General features: G+C 38.3%; 1 protein-coding gene across 2 annotated transcripts; it reads right to left on the bottom strand.

Moving 5' to 3' along the window:
* Window positions 1-281: 281 nt before the first annotated feature.
* LOC141144858 (leukocyte elastase inhibitor-like) lies at window positions 282-18212 on the bottom strand. 2 transcript variants are annotated; one of them, XM_073630939.1, is made up of 7 exons: window positions 18121-18212; window positions 11614-11786; window positions 8556-8693; window positions 5364-5481; window positions 3464-3606; window positions 1902-2060; window positions 282-1035 (listed from the first exon to the last, which is right to left on the bottom strand). In XM_073630939.1, exons 1-7 carry the CDS (start codon window positions 18131-18133, stop codon window positions 634-636), a joined length of 1146 nt encoding a protein of 381 aa, XP_073487040.1. In that variant the 5' UTR covers window positions 18134-18212; the 3' UTR covers window positions 282-633. The 2 variants fall into 2 exon arrangements, with proteins under 2 accessions (XP_073487040.1, XP_073487041.1); XM_073630940.1 differs by lacking the exon at window positions 18121-18212 and adding an exon at window positions 15646-15798.
* Between the last annotated feature and the right edge of the window lie 1311 nt (window positions 18213-19523).

Genomic DNA, 19523 nt, shown 5'->3' with positions numbered 1-19523 from the left:
AAGATTGTTTTGTTGATTTCACTGCTGGTTACTTTTACCTACTTGCATAGCTAAAAATGTACAGAAAAGTTACCTATAGGTGTTAAAATGGAAAAATTGTCACCTGGGCAAAAAGATAATGTATGAAAAAGAAAAGTATATTATGTAGAAACAGAAAATTTTTTTTTTTGTCTATAAACTTCCACAGGCAAAAATGTATTCCATAAAAGCTCACAGTGGGAAATTTTGTGATAGAGTGGGGTATTTTTTTGTTTCTGGGTCAGTCAACAGATTGTAAGGAATAGCTATACGGATAGGTTTATTAATTAAGAGCAATGAAGGTGTACAAAGTGCAGATACTCATAGAAACTATAGAAAGTTCAGTTTTCTTGTTGGCACTGAAAGGTTACACACATTCAAATATATACAGTAATTAAAAAAGGTTTATTTACAAGGTTACCACAAGATCAAGTATTAAAAACAGGACTCCCCTGCCATTTTAGATACTAAAATGTAACAACGGTATAATGTCAAACATATATTATCTAATATATATATAAAATAAAATATAAATTATCTTTGATAAATTATATACATTAAAAATACAGGTGAGTTCTGAAAGTTTAAGAAGTGGTAATCTTTGCATACATTATGTTAGGGTTTGTTCACCACTCCATAAAGAATTATGCAGTTTGATTGGTTGTGCTTGATGGCAACGTAAAAAGGGCGATCTAACTTAATTTCATCACTTGGAAGACTACGAAATGACATCACAGAAGCAGTAGAGCTAGCTGCTTCAGTCCCTTTTTCATTTACATCAAAGAAAGTTTGGTGGTATACATCAGACATGAACATATTGCCTTGGTTTGTCATCCCAGAGAAATTAGCTTTGACTTGGCTGAATGAATCTGTAATTCCCATGGACTTCAGTGTTTCTTTAAGTGAAAAGTTTTTTTCCACTTTGAATTTTGGCACCTGTAAATCTATATTAGTCATCTTCATACCCTCTGGGCTGATCCAAGCAGTCAGGTCTTTATGTGAATCCATGTTTTGTATCTGTATTAGAAAAAAAAAATACAGCTGAAGAATGAATGTGCATTGAGCTGGTCTGAACCTTAATCCTTATTACACAGGTCACCATCAACCTTAAATTTAAAGGCCTCTTTTAAAAAATAAAATAAGATAAATGCATTTTTGCATTTCAAACTTATCATCATTGTTGTCTATGGCAGCGTTTCTCAACCTTTTTTAAACCAAGGCACCCTCTAAATGTATGCACAATCTCAAGGCACCCCACTCTAAAATGTAAACAACTAAACTAATATTTGTACTAATTCCAGTAACACATACACATACTATATGTGGGCCATCCAACATTAGAGGTGATATAGTCCTCTACTTTCTCAAATTGGTACTGATTGGTATTCTAGCTTTTCTCTTCTCCCTCACTTTCATTCCCGCTCTGCTAATGAGTTCCCTGAGAGGGGAAGGAGAGGGGCAAACAAGGATGCTGTGCCAGTGTCCTCCTTAATCAATTACATCAGTGGTTGTTAGGATGTCACTGGCTGGCCTGCACAGTGCTGAAGGTTTTAATGCTGCACAATAAAAACCTGTGGCTGTGTGCAACAAAAAGCCAGGCTGGCTTGTGGACAATTTTTTGACAATTTGTGGCAATTTTTAGGCATTTGCCAAAGCACCCCTGAAGAACTCAGAAGGCACAACGGGGTACCACAGTACACTGGTTGAAAAGTGCTTGGTCTATGGGACAATGTACACAGTAAAGCGTCATAATGCAGTCATTCGTTCAATGCAGTAAAAGAATATAGAAATCCTCTGTGGGTTGGCAGGTTCCATTTAAATTATACAATATCAAGGCTTTGTGTTCTAGAACTGTTCTATTCTATAGCACTGCTCTGACTTACCTTTTTAAAAATGGCATTATTATCTGGAAATATTATCACCATACTAAAATCTTCTTTTGGCCCAAAGGGAAGTTCCACAATTTTTAAGCCAGGATTCGCTACATATTTTACATTGAAGTAATTTATCATAGTCATCATTTTCACTGTTACTTGGTCATTCTGAAAAACATTCAAATCATATGAAATTTATTTTATCATTCACGGTTATTACTGTGCAATAATAAATGTACATATTCTCACAATGATAAACATATCAGCAAGAATTAACAATATCAAACTTTGTCATAGGATCTTTCAGTATAATCTCAAACTGTAGATTGGCACTTCATTGCCACCTCATGGTTGTTTGATAAATCTGTAATAATATACATATGGTGGAAAATCCTTTTAAGTTCAGTAAATATATTTTTATGTAAAAGGGTCATTGCACACAAAACTGATATTTATTTATTTTTATTTTTTTATGGTGGAATGTTTGGAAACTACCTGTTTCTTACATTTCTCATAGATTCAATTGGTGTTATCTCTCCCCTAGATTTCCCCAGCAAGCACATCTGCAGCAAAAATTGCAAGGCAGTCCCATGCTCCCAGTTAGATCTCTTATTAAATTTGTACTATGAATAATGCATCAAGGGAATGAGAATATCCCAAGGTAGGCAGAAACAAAGCAAGAAACGACATTTGGAAAATCTCACTAATATACTGCTTTTTCGCTGTGTTTGCACTGGTCTACTCCGAGTATTCAATTTTCTTGCCAAAATCCCAAACATAAGGCCTGCTGCAACTAATACATACTGTATATTTCCATTGAATGTGCTTGTATATTCGATGATTGGCTGTCTTTTTATGCCTCTTGGAGAAGCCAGTGGTGAGATCTGTTTGGCTAAATTCCCATTTTTTACCCAAATGTCATGCCCACTCCCAGGCCAAATGACGGCGACACATGCACCCAAAGATATGCTAGATTTCACACCATGTTCTAGCTGTGTTTGTGCTTGTTTCCTCTGAGTGTTCCATTTCCTTCCACAATCCAAAACATAAGAGTAGGTTAAAGGCCTGCTCCAACTAATATATACATTTTCAAATACCATGCCCATTACAAGGCCAAATGATGTTACATGCACCTAAAGATATTCTAGAATAAATAATGAGGGGTTTATCTACAAGACGGGGACAGGAGAACATTCCGCCAGTAACAACTTTCCTGTCCAACAATGACAATACTCATATACCATAATCTATCTGTGGAGAAGCAGCAATGTTACCCTAGACAGCTCTCCTGATTAGGACTATAAACACCTCCTATTTGCATAACATACAGGGTATGTATGCTGTAGTTCAGAGAAATGAACTCATGAAAGCTGCTAACATTCTCTGAGATTTCAGTTCAGCACACATTACAAGCATACTGAATTTCTGTCAGCATCAACAGGTAATATTCTGTACTTAGCGGAAATGTTTTTTTTTTTTTAAGGATGGGTAAGCTGCAATATACAATATTTTTGCTCTTTGGTTTAGCTATTCTTAAATAAATAGATCATAATATGTATAGATGTACATACCGATAGTAAGGTAAAGGTATCCTCATGGGTCCTTGATTCACGAAATGGTTTTGTCCAGTTTGCAGCAAAATATAATGTATTTGTAACAACCAGTGCTGTGTCCGGTGAAATGGATTGCGCTGGCAATAATTGCTGAATTTTCCCTTTAAAATAATAAAGTAAATACATTGGAATTTGTAAATTGCAGTAAATAATTGCTGCCTATTTGCAAAACATAGATTTAATGTGACCAAAGGGACTTTTATTACTGTAAACAGGCAATAACTCTTTGGTTTGTAGGTATAAGACAATTTGTTAAATGAATGTCGTAAGCATTTGCCCAACCCTCACAAATGCTGGCCGTATTGTATGTTGCCTAATATGTTGATTTCCTATGATCATCAGCACCATTTAGTGGCCATAATATACATAATTTCCAGATACCACATCATGGCCACTAGGCAAAGGTTGACTTGGACCACCAGGTTAAATTTTGAGCTAAAATACAACTTTTGGATGAATTGGCCCTTGAAGTGGCTGATTTAAGAAAACTGCAGCAAAAAATTGGGACAAATGAGAATCTATTCATATATTACAATTTTTATAAATCATGCATAGGCCTATTGGTGTTTTCAAGTTCCAACATCTGACAAACATCAGTTAGACATATAATATATTTGAGTAGCTTCCTTATTGTATTCTGTGCCGCTGAGATATGTTCCGCTTTTTACCCTGTACTTACATCTATTTTTGTTTTTCAAACTGAGACTCTGACTCATGGGAGTTTATAATTAATTCAAATACCATTCTATTGTACGATCATTGACCCAGATTAACTGACCTTGCTTTCTGTGTCATCTGATAATTTCCCAGCCTGTTGCTAGAACTGAACTTAAACTGCATATTCTGGCTTTTACAGTGTTTTTCCTCAATGGATGACATTACTATCACTTTGCTACATTTGTAATTCATGGACAGCATTGCAATATACCAACATTTGCAGTAACCCAGGATGAAAGGGCATGATTTCCTACGTAGATCAAATGAATATTTCAAGTTGAAGCTTCGACAGGCCTTTGAGCATGCTTTGGGCTGATGATAGCACTTCAAGGGTCATTCCACCATACAAAACTCCTATTGAAGGTGCTGCACTTCAGCCTATATCATGATGGTGCATATTTTGGTATAGAAACTTTTGCTGCATCACATAATTCTGCTAAGTGTATGTTCACTTTGGCAGGTGAACATTAGTAAATAAGTTAAATTCTGTTCACACCCAATTATGTGGTACCAAAACATATGTCTAATTTCCCTATCACATGTTTGAGTATTTGAAATGAATACATGTTCGCTTTATTTACAACATACACTTTGCTAAGTAAAATGCCTCCAATTGGAGTTGATTTACTAAATTAATATAAATACCTGATCATGTGCAAAGGGAAGACAGTTTTCCTTTTTTTTTTTCTTTTTTTTGCAAGCATATGATTGGATATTCAAAGTGAACACAGTTTCACCCTATTCACTAAAATGAAATTTGCTAGGTGAATGGTCGCTATTATTTTAGTAAATCAACTCTATTGTCTGGCTCTGTCAAGGTAAAATCACAACATGGAGTGGCAACATTAATATTGGTAGGTGTTGCTTTGATCCTTGAATCCCCCCATAGGCATGCACAAGGAACTACCAGCGGCAGGGAATCACAGGAGACTGATCTCAGCTGTCAGATTGTTAGAGTACATTAAATTCTTCTCTGTGTTTCAAGACACCTAATTTACTGCAAATCCATAATTCTAGTTATGTTAAATTAACATTTTAAATTGTAATGGTACTGTGTTGAATATCTTATAAAAAAAAAAAAATGTAGATGCTCTTCTTTTCATTTTTACTGTACTTATTTAAATAAAACCATGAAACATACCATTTGTCTGTTGACTAATCCAATTATTAATATACTGTCTTGATTTTTCTGCATCATTAAAAAAGTCAAGTTGTTCCAAGCCTGCACTATACAGATTCTTAGTATCTTTCAAAAATGCCTGAAAACAAAATACAACAATGTAAAATTATAATTTTTTTCACTTTTCCATTTTGAAATAACTTAAATCAATATCCAAACTTGCAATATGTCTTAAATTTGAGCTCTAGGCAAAAAGCTAAATACATAGATAACATACATATAAGGAAGCTGTTTAACCTGCCAGAGAATTTGTTTCTCTGTCTATCCATTTCTGAGATTTACACAGCTCAACCAGAAAGCACAGTCCTCTTTGACAGGGCAGAAGGCCTGATTTTTCTCTGTTGCAGTTAAGTAACATTTACAGGTCTTGTCTCTCCCCCATCGTGTAGTTAGATGGTGAAAAAGGGGAGCAGCAGATTGATTACATTCCTGTCACTCTACTCCTTTCTCCTATCAGCGTGCCCTTTGCTTGTCATTTTTAAAAATTCATGTAATGATTTATTAATGAATAGAGAGTGGGATCTATCTGTGTCTTTTGCATATGATTGAAGTTCAGATTTAAATAAAGCTAACAGGAGAACCAAAGAGCAGCGCAAAGACTGATTAAAGTGGAACTTAACCCAAAAGGAGAAGTTCCGTTTGTTTGCATCCCCCCTTCCACTGCCATTCTTGCCACTTTTGGGAGGGGGTGGGCACCTGGTTTTGAAAAGTACCCACTCCCACTTCCAGTCAGATCACCACAGCGAGTGGAAGTTCGGCCCCCCTTCTTCCCCCCGCAGCCTTCTGGGACACATCGCAGGTCCCAGAAGACTGCAGGACCATTCACAAAGGGCAGTGTGTCTCGTGCATGTGCAGTAGGAAACCGGCGGGCCAGTTAGAAAGCTCAGCGCACTTCACGCATGCGCAGTAGTTAACTGGCTGTGAAGCTGAAAGGCTTTACTGCCGGTTTCCCTTATTGCGAATGGCAGCACCTGTGAGACGATCAGAAAATTGTCTGGGGTGCCGACATCGTGGGATCGATAGATAGGTAAGTGTTCTAATACTTGAAGCCGACCGAATAATTGGCTCAGGTGAGGACATCGCTGGATCCCTGGACAGGTAAGTGTTCTTACATTAAAAGTCAGTGGCTACAGTATTTGTAGCTGCTGACTTTAAATTTTTTGGGGGGGGTATGTTTAGTTATGACTTTATTGAATGGATGTGAACACATTTATGTTTATAAACACATGTTTATGAACACATTGCTATTTTTTTCCATCTTCCTGTTCTCTATTTTTCATCAGTAATATCACGCTAATGTAATTTAAGTATAACATGATATACCTAAAGTGTATCCAAACAAAAAAAGAAAAATTAAGTACGTTGTAGCTTCCCTGCCTTGTGGTGACTGAATTAGCCTTAATTTTTCAAACTTTGTTTCCTTTATTACCTGTGACCCCACTAATAACTGACTTCCTAACCTAGAATGTTATTGCCCATTCACCATACTGTATCTTTAGAGTAGCATCGTCGTTACCACAATCTGCTCACTCCTGATTTGAACTACAGAGTACCTACCTCTCTTAACATCTCCATAACATAGGGGGGGGGGGACCTGTAATCGAACTTGGCAGAACTAAAAACATTTCTTGGGATTTCAGTGCAACAAAGGCACAGAGCATAAGAATTTACAAGCCCACTGAATTTCTGGAAAGATCTATAGGTATATCTAACAGGCCAAGAGGGAGCAAATCTGTCCTGTGCTCAGTCCCAATGTTTCATTACATTGTTGAAATATGTCCTGCAGATAGCGTTATTATTTTAAACACTCTGGGGTTGATTTACTAGAGACAAAATGACTGTGCACTTTGCAAGTGCAGTTGCTCCAAAGCTTAGTAAAGGACCTAAAGCTTCACTTTACAAAGATTACACAATCACATGCAAAGAAAATTACAAAAACAGCATTTTTGCTTGCACATGATTGGATGATGGAAGTCGGCTGAGCTTTGCCTTATTTACTAAGCTCTACAGCAACTGCACTTGGAAAGTGCACACTCTATTTGCCTTCAGTAAATCAACCCCAAAGTGTACTACACATTTCTACCTTATTATTAGTACATATCTTCAGTAATATAGATATGTCAACATGCAGAGTCGTCATCCTGAATATTCTTCAACAGATATGGCTTTACAAATATCATAGGTGACTGGATATATTTTTCTTTTTTTAAACATACAGAAAGAAGAAATCTTAGGATGATTAATAAGGGCCAAGCCCATCTAATAAGACCTAGTTTGCCATCAGAATCTGGTCATTCATAATAATCACATAATATTTAAATTACTTTTAATGACCATTTAGATTTCTAATATTCTTGTATACCAATTCAATGTTTGGAAGAACCCCCCTATAAATTTGAAAATGTATTGTATTATAGCTTAGCATGCCTTAGATGTGATGGCTGCATTTGCTCTTTTTTCATTATTCTCACCTGGTTATTCTCCAAGTAACTCACTTCCTGTCCCTGCATGACTGCACTCTCTTCTATACTATATCAATAGAGGTAGCCATGGCTGTCACCCAGGCTGGACTTCAAACATGTCAGCTATTGTTCATATCCATAACATGGGTATTAATGGGATTAGTAGTTTTCATGAGAAATTGAGATCATTTTGGTTTCATCCAGCTCAGGAAGAGACAAGGAAACTTAATTTCAAGCAACAGGTATTTGCAAAAAATATAGGGGGTTATTTACGAAAGGCGAATCCAATTTGCACTACAAATAAAATGAGGGGAAGCTCTGCTGATTTTATTACTCAATCATGTGCAAGCTAAAATGCTGTTTTTTATCTTCCTTGCATGTCCCCCTCAGATCTACAGCGACTGCACTTCCAAGTGCACTTTCAGTGCAATTTTAAGTGCACTTTGCACCTGTAGTGCAAAGTGGATTTGCCTTTAGTAAATAACCCCCATTGTGTCTGATACAAGTAATGCAGCCACTAAATCTAATGACGTGGTAATTTGAAATATATTGCATTTGTAATCCTGGATTTAGGTATCCTATAATTAATTTTAGAAATGTAAATATTAATTAAATACTCAGTTCATACTTGAAAAAAATGGAATATACCCAAAAAAGAAAGAAAGAAAAAGAAATAAACATTTTAGATTACCTGACAAAATTCAAAGGACTTTTGCCCAAATAATTTGTTGGCAATAATCAAAATGTGTCCATCGCCTTTTTTCTCTAACTTCTCCCAAAGATTTTTGCACCCAAAATGGACATCTTTAACATCGCTGAAGTGCAGTGCCTTGAAATATTAAGAAGTATATTGTTATTAGAGACTGACTTTTTCAATGAACATTAAATAGTAATTATCAATAATAATCATTCCTTTATCATCTTTCTAGTTTGAAAAAAAGCCCAGGAAAGACATTAATAGTGTTGTCAGGATTGAAACGGGTCTACCTGTTCCCTTATGAACCACACATGTCCAAGGTTGTTAGTAGTGTACCCCAAGGGTCCCCAAGGTTCATCGTTGGGGCCTTTCATTTTTAACCAGCTTAGAAATGATATAGAGTTTGGGAATAAAGTTATCATTTCAGTATTTGCAGATGACACTGAGCTTTGTAGCTGAATAAAGTATCTACAAGATGTTTCTGACTTAAATGCACTGTTTGATTGGGCAATTATGTGGTAAATGAGGTTTAATGTTGATAGCTTAGGGTCAAAAAACATGCATGCATCATACACTTTAGGTGGAATACAACTGGGGGAGTCAATGATGGAGAAGGATCTAGGTGTTTTGGTAGATTATAGATTTATGAACAGTATGCAATGCCCGGCTGAGGTTTCTAGGATGAGCAAGATATTATCTTGTGTTAAAAGAGGTAGCAGGGTTGATTTACTAAAGGGAAATAGTTATTGACTTTGCAAGGGATGTTGTACTATGCAAAGGAATTTTCTGCATAGCTTAGCGAATCTAGTGAAATTTCACTTTGCAAAGAATAACCAATCTTGTTGCACATGGGAGTCATTTACTGAGCTCTGTGGAAAAGTCCCTTGCAAAGTGCACAGGTGCTTTACTAAACCAACCCAATAGACTCCAGAGAAAGAGAATGACATAATTGCCCCTATACAAAGCTTAAAGCTTTGGTAAGGCTTCATCTTAAAAATGCAGTTCATGTGCATATGCCGTTTGGGCATCAATTAATAAAAAAGATATTGTGGAACTAAAGTGAGAGCAGAGAAGGGCAACTAAATGGGTAAGTGGCTTGAAGGAACTCAGCTATGGGGATAGATCAACTAAAATTAATTTATTCTCTCTTGAGAAGAGGCAATAAAGAGTGGATATGACCACCTTTAAATATACATAAATGGTCCATGTAGTGAACTTGCTGCAAAATTCGTTCTTCACTTTAAAGTCATTGCAAAGGACTTTAAAGTGAAGAAGGGGGCACACTTTGGGGTTGATTTACCAAAACTGGAGAGTGCAAAACTTGGTGCAGCTCTGCATAGAAACCAATCAGCTTCCAGGTTTTATTGTCACAGCCTAATTGAACAAGCTGAAGTTAAAAGCCCATGCAAAGCTGCACCAGATTGTGTTCTCTCCAGTTTTAGTAACTACCCCCGTTGCGTCTGGAGAAAAAGTGCTTTAACCTCTGTATACAGAAAGGCTTCATCACAGTAACTCACGTACAAGCATGGACAAGCCTTCCTCGGAAGCTGGTCCTAGCTAGCCAAGTAGAATGTTAAAAAAAAAAACGACTGTGTTTCTAAAAACACATAACATAAATAGCTATGAATAATAATAATAATAAAAGTAATAATATTAAGTATTACCACCTTGGATTCTTGATCTAGGGAATGTCCATGTGCATTTTTGGGGATTATTGTTTTATTGTTGTTGCCTTATTTACATCTTGTGCTACTCTGTAATGTAAAATGTTGGGGTGTGTTACACAGTCGGGACAGCTTGTATTTTAGGGGAGTGGTATGTAGGCAGGTAGTGGTTACTGCTGCTCCAGCGGGAAGTTAGGGGTTAACTGTAATTCCTAGGTTTTTCTTGGTGAGTTTTGCTGAGTCAAACCTGTTTAATATAAAAGGGATGGAGGTCCAGACCCAGAAAGAGAGAGATTGTATACTCCAACGGTCTCAGGTCCTCGGATGTCATCACGTACAATGATGGGTCCATAGCCCTTCACTGGACATGAGGACGCCAATGGACAGTCCACCACTGGAGCATAGGAGAATAGAGGAAACCGCCAGCTGCCAGGGGAGTAGGGATCAGGTAAGTAAAAATCATGTTTCCAGTATCCTGAACCTAAACGAGCATTTAACCCTTGAAGTGCCTACCGCAAGGGAGTATACAAAGAGTGAGAGGTATGAAGACATCAGTACAAGAGTTAATTCAGTGTGAAGATACAGTGCAGTGGTTACCAAGGGTAACAAATGTTTCTCTAGCAGCCTGTAGTAAGCGTGTACATGTGACAGGTGCGAAGGAGTAAGGGAGATGTGGTCTGCACTCCTTCGGCCAGGGCCCTCATCCTGTACACAGATACGGAAGAGTTAAGTGAAGTGCACACATGGAGTCTGCTAGGTGCATGGTGGGAGCCCATACTGTTACAGGGAGTGAGTTAGCAGTGATATGCTGAACAGGTGGAGAGGGCAAGGGTTCTGCATGTCCCTCCTAACTTTACAGGTCGTGAGCATGAATCAAGTAAAGGTACCCCATGTGTAGTGCAGTGCCCCAGAACAAAGTGCCTAGGGTAGGCCTGACATGCAATCCTTGCTTGGCGCCCAACAAGGAGAGAAACATGGAGGACCTGACGATCACCCCACAATCCTTACCCTACTACACATGGCTACTGCAGCTGGTAGGCAGTAATTTTCCCAGGTGGCATCGCTGCTCTAGGTACAGCTCCATTGTCAGCCCTCTATATTTTACAGAAGAACCGGAGCTTTGTGATCACATTACTGCACAAAAAAACTTGGAAAAAAAAGGGGTATTTACATCATGATTGATGCTAAAATGTATGTGGAGCAATGGGGTGGCAACTTTTTAAAGTAGGTTTATTCTTTAGCCTTCTACTTTACTCACTGAATCAACATTCTAGGGTGTTATTCCTCTCAAGGCATTTAACTGTTGTAATTATATATATATATATATATATATATATATATATATATATATATATATATATATATATATATTAAATGTGGAAACTTACCTTACTTATCTGTGCAGCTGTGTTACCCCTTGCTCCCAGAAACACCATTGCAAATGCAGTAAATAAACTGAGTGGTGAGAATACAACATTTTGACCTTCAGCATTCCTACTTATTTCTCTGAAAACATCAACTGCAAACTGATTGTTTGAAGCACATACGTCCATTTTTATGTCTGTTAAATATGGGGAAAACGTTAAAAAAGAAAGGATGCATTACTAACACTTGTATCAATACTTGCAGTATTACTATTTATTATACTTCTGGCCTTAACCAGTAAAGCGTTATTATTCTTAAGTGTATTCAACTACAATATACCAACATCCCAAGCGTATTCATAAAGTGATTTTGAACCCCAAACCAAAAATGTAATATATTGCAGTTTACCAATCATTAAATGCAGCCCCTGCATTCTTTTTATTTTTTAGGCTTTTTCTCTCTATTTTCCCCTGGTGATCTGGCCAGTAACCATTTTTTTCTAATTTTGGATTGAGTGGGAAAAAAATAGATCCTCTGTTAAATTTTGAATTGCTGTGTGTGCCCCCACGAGAGATATTATCTCCTCTATCTGTACTGGTGTCCATAATCACAGAGAAAGAAAGTTAGGGGAATTACAGATGTTGTTCCAAGAACAGGAGGCAAGGGAAAATCTTTTAATGGGGACACTTGTGTTTAAGGGGGAAATTCCCCTCACTTTGGGGGATTTCATTTAATTTCCTGTTGCATTTCTAGGAAAATTTCCACAATGGTACACAAAAAAATGATGGCTCTTACCTGCGAATGCTCACAGAAATGAATATGTTCTCAACATGTATACAAGCATTTTCAAATGTATATACGCACTATCAATTGACTTTTCACTGACTGCTAATATACCCAGCAGGGTAGTACCTGTTACCTTAATTTGACATTTTTAAAATTAAAAATATAAGGGAACAATATATACATTTTTTTTGAAAAGTTGTAATGACTGATGAGTGGAACAACCACTGCATAAAAACGTTCATTTTATGTCAGACTACTCATGCACCTTCGTGAGTGAGTACAAATCTGTAACTCTAGTATACTCTATGTATATCTCTCCATTTTAAGGTTGTAGCACATTATTTTCATAAGTTATGTACTGTATTCTTCTGTCCCCTTTTCAAGTAGTGAAAATCAAAAGAAATATAGTAGACTACTTAAAATATAACTAAAAGCAAAACTTTGTTTTTTTTTTTTAGTTTTGAATAGAGTGGAGATGGATTAGAACTCCTGTCAGTTTTTAATGCCGCCTGTGCCCCTGTTAAGGAGATTTTCCTTCTCTATGTCTCCTGTTTACCATTATCATTGAAAGTTAAAGTAAAAGAAAATCCCATATTTTTTTGTTCTCCCCAGAAAAGTAATAAAGGGGAAATCTTCCAATGCGGACACTACTTCTGATGACCTGGGGGTCTCCAAGGGATTCCCTTAATTTGCAGGGATTTCCTCTCACTTCCTGTTAGGTTATGGAACAGAACATGATGTGAAATCTCTGAAATGGGACACAGATGACAAAATAAAATCTGCAGGGATTATAACCCTCTTTTATTTTATCCAAAATTTTAAAAAAATGTATGTTTTGCCTATAGTTCTACTTTAAATCTGTAGGGTTGTTCAAAAAATCATTAACTATTCTGCAAGATTTGTTGCCATTTAGTGGAATATTGTGTTCTTGGAACAGGCAATTTTTAGATCTTTTTTGGTTATTATTAACATATATATACACGCTTTTATATTTTGTCATTTTGTCATTTTGTCTGCTAAAGCCCTGTAATAAAACGTACGTGTTTTCATTCAGAAATTATGGCTGGTTTGTGTGTAATAAACTGGTCTCCTGGAGACAAATTTATTAGCTATACTAATCACCAACAAAGGATAAACAAATACTGACAATGACAATTTTCATAAAAGTAATTAGCCAATGCGCACCTTCTTGTATATCCACCTGAATTTAAGTAACTGTTTACAGATGCTATATTTAGGTAGAAGGTAGGAATGTTCTTCAGGAAAACTAATTTTACATCTCATACCATTAATTATAAAGACTGCTTCCCACCCACAACAATATATTAGGAGTTACACCTACAGTTATTACTTGGAGAACACGTTTGTACACGCCTTTGACCAGCAACCTGACAAAAGTAATTCTGAGCCACTTCAGTCTATGAGCTAAACCCACAGTAAAGAGGCACTATCTTGGGAACAAGTACATTTTTGTTTTCTTTTCTTCCATTCTAAAATATTAAGAACTAAACTTTAGATAGATAGCTTTAAAAAAGACCCCTATTCCTCAAAAAAAATAAAAAATGTTTTAACTGTAACTGCATCTTTTGTCCAGGACTACATCAAAATGGTGCCCACCTGCACACTGTCCAGGCACAGTACTGATCACAAGTGTGTTAAAGCAGTTTCAGCTTGGTCTCCACCCATGGGAGAACCTCCCTCTAACGTGTTTCGCCCAATTTGAGGCTTTGCCTGGCCATACATGGTACCGGCAGGAACCCTCCGGAATTCGTAATGTTAATGGGCAGGCTGAATGTACAGCCAGCCTGCTGGATTCTCTTGTGATTATTGCAAGCGGCTGCTATAGCTGCTAGCGGTAATCACTGTATTCTCCCTGCACTTATTATAATCTGTGGGCTGCTGTTGGTGCCCGTCTGAAAATACTATTTGCCTGGCAAGGTCAGGCAGATGTGTTCAATCTGAATTGCATACAACAGATTTCCTTTAACAAGTATTATTACAAATCATGGCATTCTTACAGTTCCTGATCTTGGATATACTGGGACTGTTTGTAAATTATCAGCTAAAAAGTAAAGGATTTTTGTTCCACTATGGTTCTCCCTCTATTCTGCCACTTTGCCAGTGACAACTTCCTTGAGTTATCATCCGGTTTCAGCATGTACTTCCTGCACTGAGATGCTGGCTCGGAAATTAACCAATCATGTAAATCAAGCGTCTGTGTTGTTCTTGGCTGTGTTCACAAATTTCTGGCATAGATCTGCCCCTATCGCAGCCTCCCTCCTTGCTACAAAGTTACAATGTTGCAGTCTGATCACTGGGGGGGAAAGTAAAATGAGAAAAAGTTGCCTTCTATCTGCAGCAAATTCATGACATCATCTCAGCCTAGGGCAAAGTCTTGTGACCGCAGCTCCAGAACTGCTTTTTAAAGCCTAGCTCCAGGGAAAACAAATACTCCCTTGCGGTAGGCACTTCAAGGGTTAAATGCTCGTTCAGGTTCAGGTATACGGAAACATGATTTTTACTTACCTGATCCCTACTCCCCGGGCAGCTGGCGGTTTCCTCTATTCTCCTATGCCCCAGTGGTGGACTGTCCATTGGCGTCCTCACGTCCGGTGCAGGGCTATGGACCCGTCATTGTACGTGATGACATCCGAGGACCTGAGACCACTGGAGCATAAGGGAGAAGAGGCTGCAGGTTCAGGCTAGCAGCATGGCGGGAGCCTGTGGCAGCAGGGGATCAAGTGAATAAAAGTGCTTTTCTTTCCAGTAATATAGACCTAAATGAGCATGCAACCCTTGCATGGTGGGGCAGCCCAACTGCAAGGGAGGGATTTTGTTTTCCCTGCTTTATAACTATATGTACATATTTTTCAAAAACTAAAGTTACTGAAAGGTCCACTTTAAGTATAGCAGATTGCTCAGAAGTTGAGAATGACTTCCACTTTCAGAGAGAATTTTGGAAAAAAAATTGGAAGAAAGTCTGTATAAAAGGAAAATCTATCTACAAAATAGATGTTGCTGATTTTTTCCCATTGCTTTTGAAATATAGTGAAAATATGTATACATAAAAAAATAAAAAATAAAACAGCGACATATTGAAAAATAATAACTAAATCATTAATATTTAAGCTACAAGTCAGTCTAATGTATGAATTTATACAAAGCTTACTATCTTAAAACATCAGGAATTCTGGTTCTGTTTAGTTTCAAGTCAATATTTATATCAAGAATATTTGTCATTATAAAGAGGAAGATAAAAACGACATTACCTTGTTTGCTTGTCCTGTAGATCAAGCGCTCTGAGCTGCACAAGTAATTTGATCAAATATAAATACATTGCCACTCCCCTGGCAATATGAAATATGTTTTTATTTGGTATAAGGAACAAATGAGACATCGTTTAGAGAAAATATATAAAAAAAAAAAACACCTCACTGCATTGTTCTCCGGTCTAGGTGTGGTTTCAGGCTGCAGCTGTGACATGCTTTAATATTTTGTAGTGCTTTCACTTCTCATATGAAATTTAATTGTGCTACAAACCCTCCCCACCTACAAAATGAACTCCACCAAAAACACTTCTGTGGTTATAGTTAATTGAATTTCTGTATTTATTGGCATATAACACACTTTTTCACCCTGAAAATCGGGTGCAAATAGCGTGTGCGTGTTATACACCGATACTTCAATTTTAGCTGCCTCGGAGGGGACAGGGAGGGGGGCGGGATGAGCGCCATCAGATTACATCCTCCTGTTTACTTGGCGGCCTCTGTAATAGGAAGTCCTGTCTCCTGGGCTGCCATTGGACCACTGTTCCGTTTATCATAGGAGATTCTCACTGTATGTAATCTGTCGGCACTCGTCCTACCCCCCTCCCTATCCCCTCTAGGCTGCAGATGGGCATCGATCAGGCTGCACTGATGGCAATGTTGAGGCTGCTGCATTGAAGGCAAGGGTGAGGCTGCTGCATTGATGGCAATGGTGAGGCTGCTGCATTGATGGCAGTGGTGAGGCTGCTGCATTGATGGCAGTGGTGAGGCTGCTGCATTGATGGCAATGGTGAGGTTGCTGCATTGATGGCAGTGGTGAGGCTGCTGCATTGATGGCAGTGGTGAGGCTGCTGCATTGATGGCAGTGGTGAGGCTGCTGCATTGATGGCAATGGTGAGGCTGCTGCATTGATGGCAATGGTGAGGCTGCATTGATGTGGACTGATGAGGCTGCATTGAGGCACTTGTGAGGCTGCAGATGGGCATTGATCAGGCTGCATTGATGGCAATGGTGAGGCTGCAGATGGGCACTGACCCTTATTTTGCTTCAAAGTTCCTTTTTTTTAAATATTTTTTTTCCTGAAACCTCCCTCTTAAAATGAATGTACGTGTTATAAGCCGATAAATACGGTAATAAAATTATACTGTAAAATCTAAGGCTACACTGGCATTCCATTATTATTATTATGATGCAGGATTTATATAGCGTCAACAGTTTGCACAGCACTTTACAATCTAAAGAGAGACAGTCCAGTTACAGTACAATAAAATACAAGAGGGTTAGGAGGGCCATGCTCATAAGAGCTTACAATCTAATAGGGTGGGGCAAGTGGCAAAAAAGGTTATAACTGTGGGGCATTAGTGGATGGAATTGATAAGGCTCCATGCACACTAGCTTACAAAAATGCCCCTAGCAGCAGCGTTTGAGCATTTTTTTTTTTTGCCTCTAGAAGCAAATAGTATTATCTTAGTGTTATCTACAGCGCTTTTTTTCTCAGAGAAAAGGTGCAGGAACTCAACCATGCCCACCACACATATACCTACAAAAGGCATCAAATAGTAGCTCTTCCATCTGCATACAACCCCTCCCTCCACTGCCCTCACCCCCCCCCCCCCCCTTAAAAGCTCCACCATCTGTCATATGTCTTACCTTTGTTGCAATATTAAGCTGAAGCACCTATCCAGCTGTAGTACCTCCCAGCATACTATACTATACTACAGTCACTTGTAAGGGAGATCATGCAGTAGGAGCATCAACAATTGGTCACCAGAGAAAAAATGGAGACCACCTAGGGTGCACCTGTTCTGTATCTCCTTGTTCCTGTCAGGCACTCAGTGGGATCTGCGCAGGAGATCTGACCTGTGGGAGCTACTGGGAGATAAGCTATCACTTGTAAAAGCAGAAGCTGGACTTCAGTGTTACCAAGTGATAGCGGTGAGCAGGGAGCAGAAGACCTGAGCCAGAGGTGGTGGAACTGAGTTCCCTCTAGTTTCTGCTGAAAAAAAGCCCTGGTTATCTAGACTATTTTAGTCCAGAAGCATTTTTGAAGCTTCAGCTTCTAGGAGCAGAAAAAAAAAACTCTTTTTTGGGGGGTTTTTTGCTGGCAGAAAAAAATGCTGACAGCTCCTACAAGCTCCTACAAGCTCCTAAACTAACCACTGCTAAGCACCAGTTTCCAGCGTTCTTTTTTTTTTTTTTTTTTTCATCTCAGCAGGCGGCCAAACCGCAGCGTCCTTAACCACGGAAAATTACCATCTAAAATATTCTTCATACTCCTGCAAATTGCAAAAATTTGGTAACTGAGGTTGATGATAACCTATTACATTAATTCTCTAAACCTGGGTGGATAAAAAAAAACTTTTTTTCAAAGGGAAGAATTTGATTTAGGTGCAAGAGGACATCCACCCTGATGGGTTATGACATGGAAGATGAAAAGAAGACAATTTGTCCAGAGCTTTACTGCACCTTGATACTCACTTGTATGACACATCAGCTGTCCCTTGATTATTTTCCCTTATGCCGTTGCCATTGCCAGTACAAGTGGATGCATTAATAGAATCCAGAACACATTTGAATACAATAGGTATTACATAAAGGTTATTACAAATGAGTCATCCTGAATCCCAGACCTACATGACAAGGTGCATGTTGTAATTTCTTATAATTATGTAATGTATCACTGTTTATTACAAATACCTGTATATGCACATCATTTAGTTTAAAAGGCTCTCTAAATGGGAGGTTCATTGCCCACTTAATGTATAGGTACATTTGCTAAAAGCCCAAAATATTTTTGAAATAGTAAAATAAATCTACATCAGACTGAACGTGTATTAACCACTTCAGCCCCGGAAGAATTTACCCCCTTCCTGACCAAAGCACTTTTTGCGATTCGGCACTGCGTCGCTTTAACTGACAATTGCGCGGCCGTGCGACGTGGCTCCCAAACAAAATTGACGTCCTTTTTTTCCCACAAATAGAGCTTTCTTTTGGTGGTATTTGATCACAATTTTGAAAAAAACGCATTATTTTTTTACTTTTTGCTATAATAAATATCCCCCAAAAATATATAAAAAAACAAATTTTTTCCTCAGTTTTGGCCGATACGTATTCTTCTACATATTTTTGATTAAAAAAATCGCAATAAGCGATTATTGATCGGTTTGCGCAAAAGTTATAGCGTTTACAAAATAGGGGATAGTTTTATGGCATTTTTATTAATAATTTTTTTTTTTAAATGGCGGCGATCAGCGATTTTTATCATGACTGCGACATTATGGCGACACATCGGACATTTTTGACACATTTTTGGGACCATTGTCATTTATACAATCAGTGCTATACAAATGCACTGATTCCTGTGTAAATGACACTGGCAGTGAAGGGGTTAACCACTAGGTGGCAGTGTAGGGGTTAAGTGTGTCCTAGGGGCGTGTTTTTAACTGTGAGGGGCATGGCTGTGTGTGACATGTGTCTGATCTCTGCTCCGATGACAGGGAGCAGAGATCCAGTGACACTGTCACTAGGCAGAACGGGAAGATGCTTGTTTACATTAGCATCTCCCAATTCTTCCTCCCCGTGAGGCGATCTTGGGTATCCCCGCGGCGATTGAGTCCGCGGGACCCGCGACCTTACTCATGGAGCTTCCCGCAGGCGCGCACGCACGCCCGCTGGCCGCCTCTTAAAGGGGAACATACAGGTACGTGGTTTTGCCTGTACGAGCCCTTCTGCTGCAGTATATCTGCGTGAGGCGGTCGGCAAGCGGTTAACAATAAACTTCTCCTATTAGCTTCCTTTTGGTCTGGTAAAAATACCATCAAACATGTTTTGTTATACATTAGGCCCTGTTCACATCTGGTGATTTGGGATCACAGGCAGAC

The sequence above is a fragment of the Aquarana catesbeiana genome, linkage group LG05, assembly GCF_042186555.1.
Source record: "Aquarana catesbeiana isolate 2022-GZ linkage group LG05, ASM4218655v1, whole genome shotgun sequence".
NCBI lineage: Eukaryota > Metazoa > Chordata > Amphibia > Anura > Ranidae > Aquarana > Aquarana catesbeiana.
Note: the sequence above shows the minus strand (reverse complement) of the source record. Positions and strands in the feature narration are given on the sequence as shown.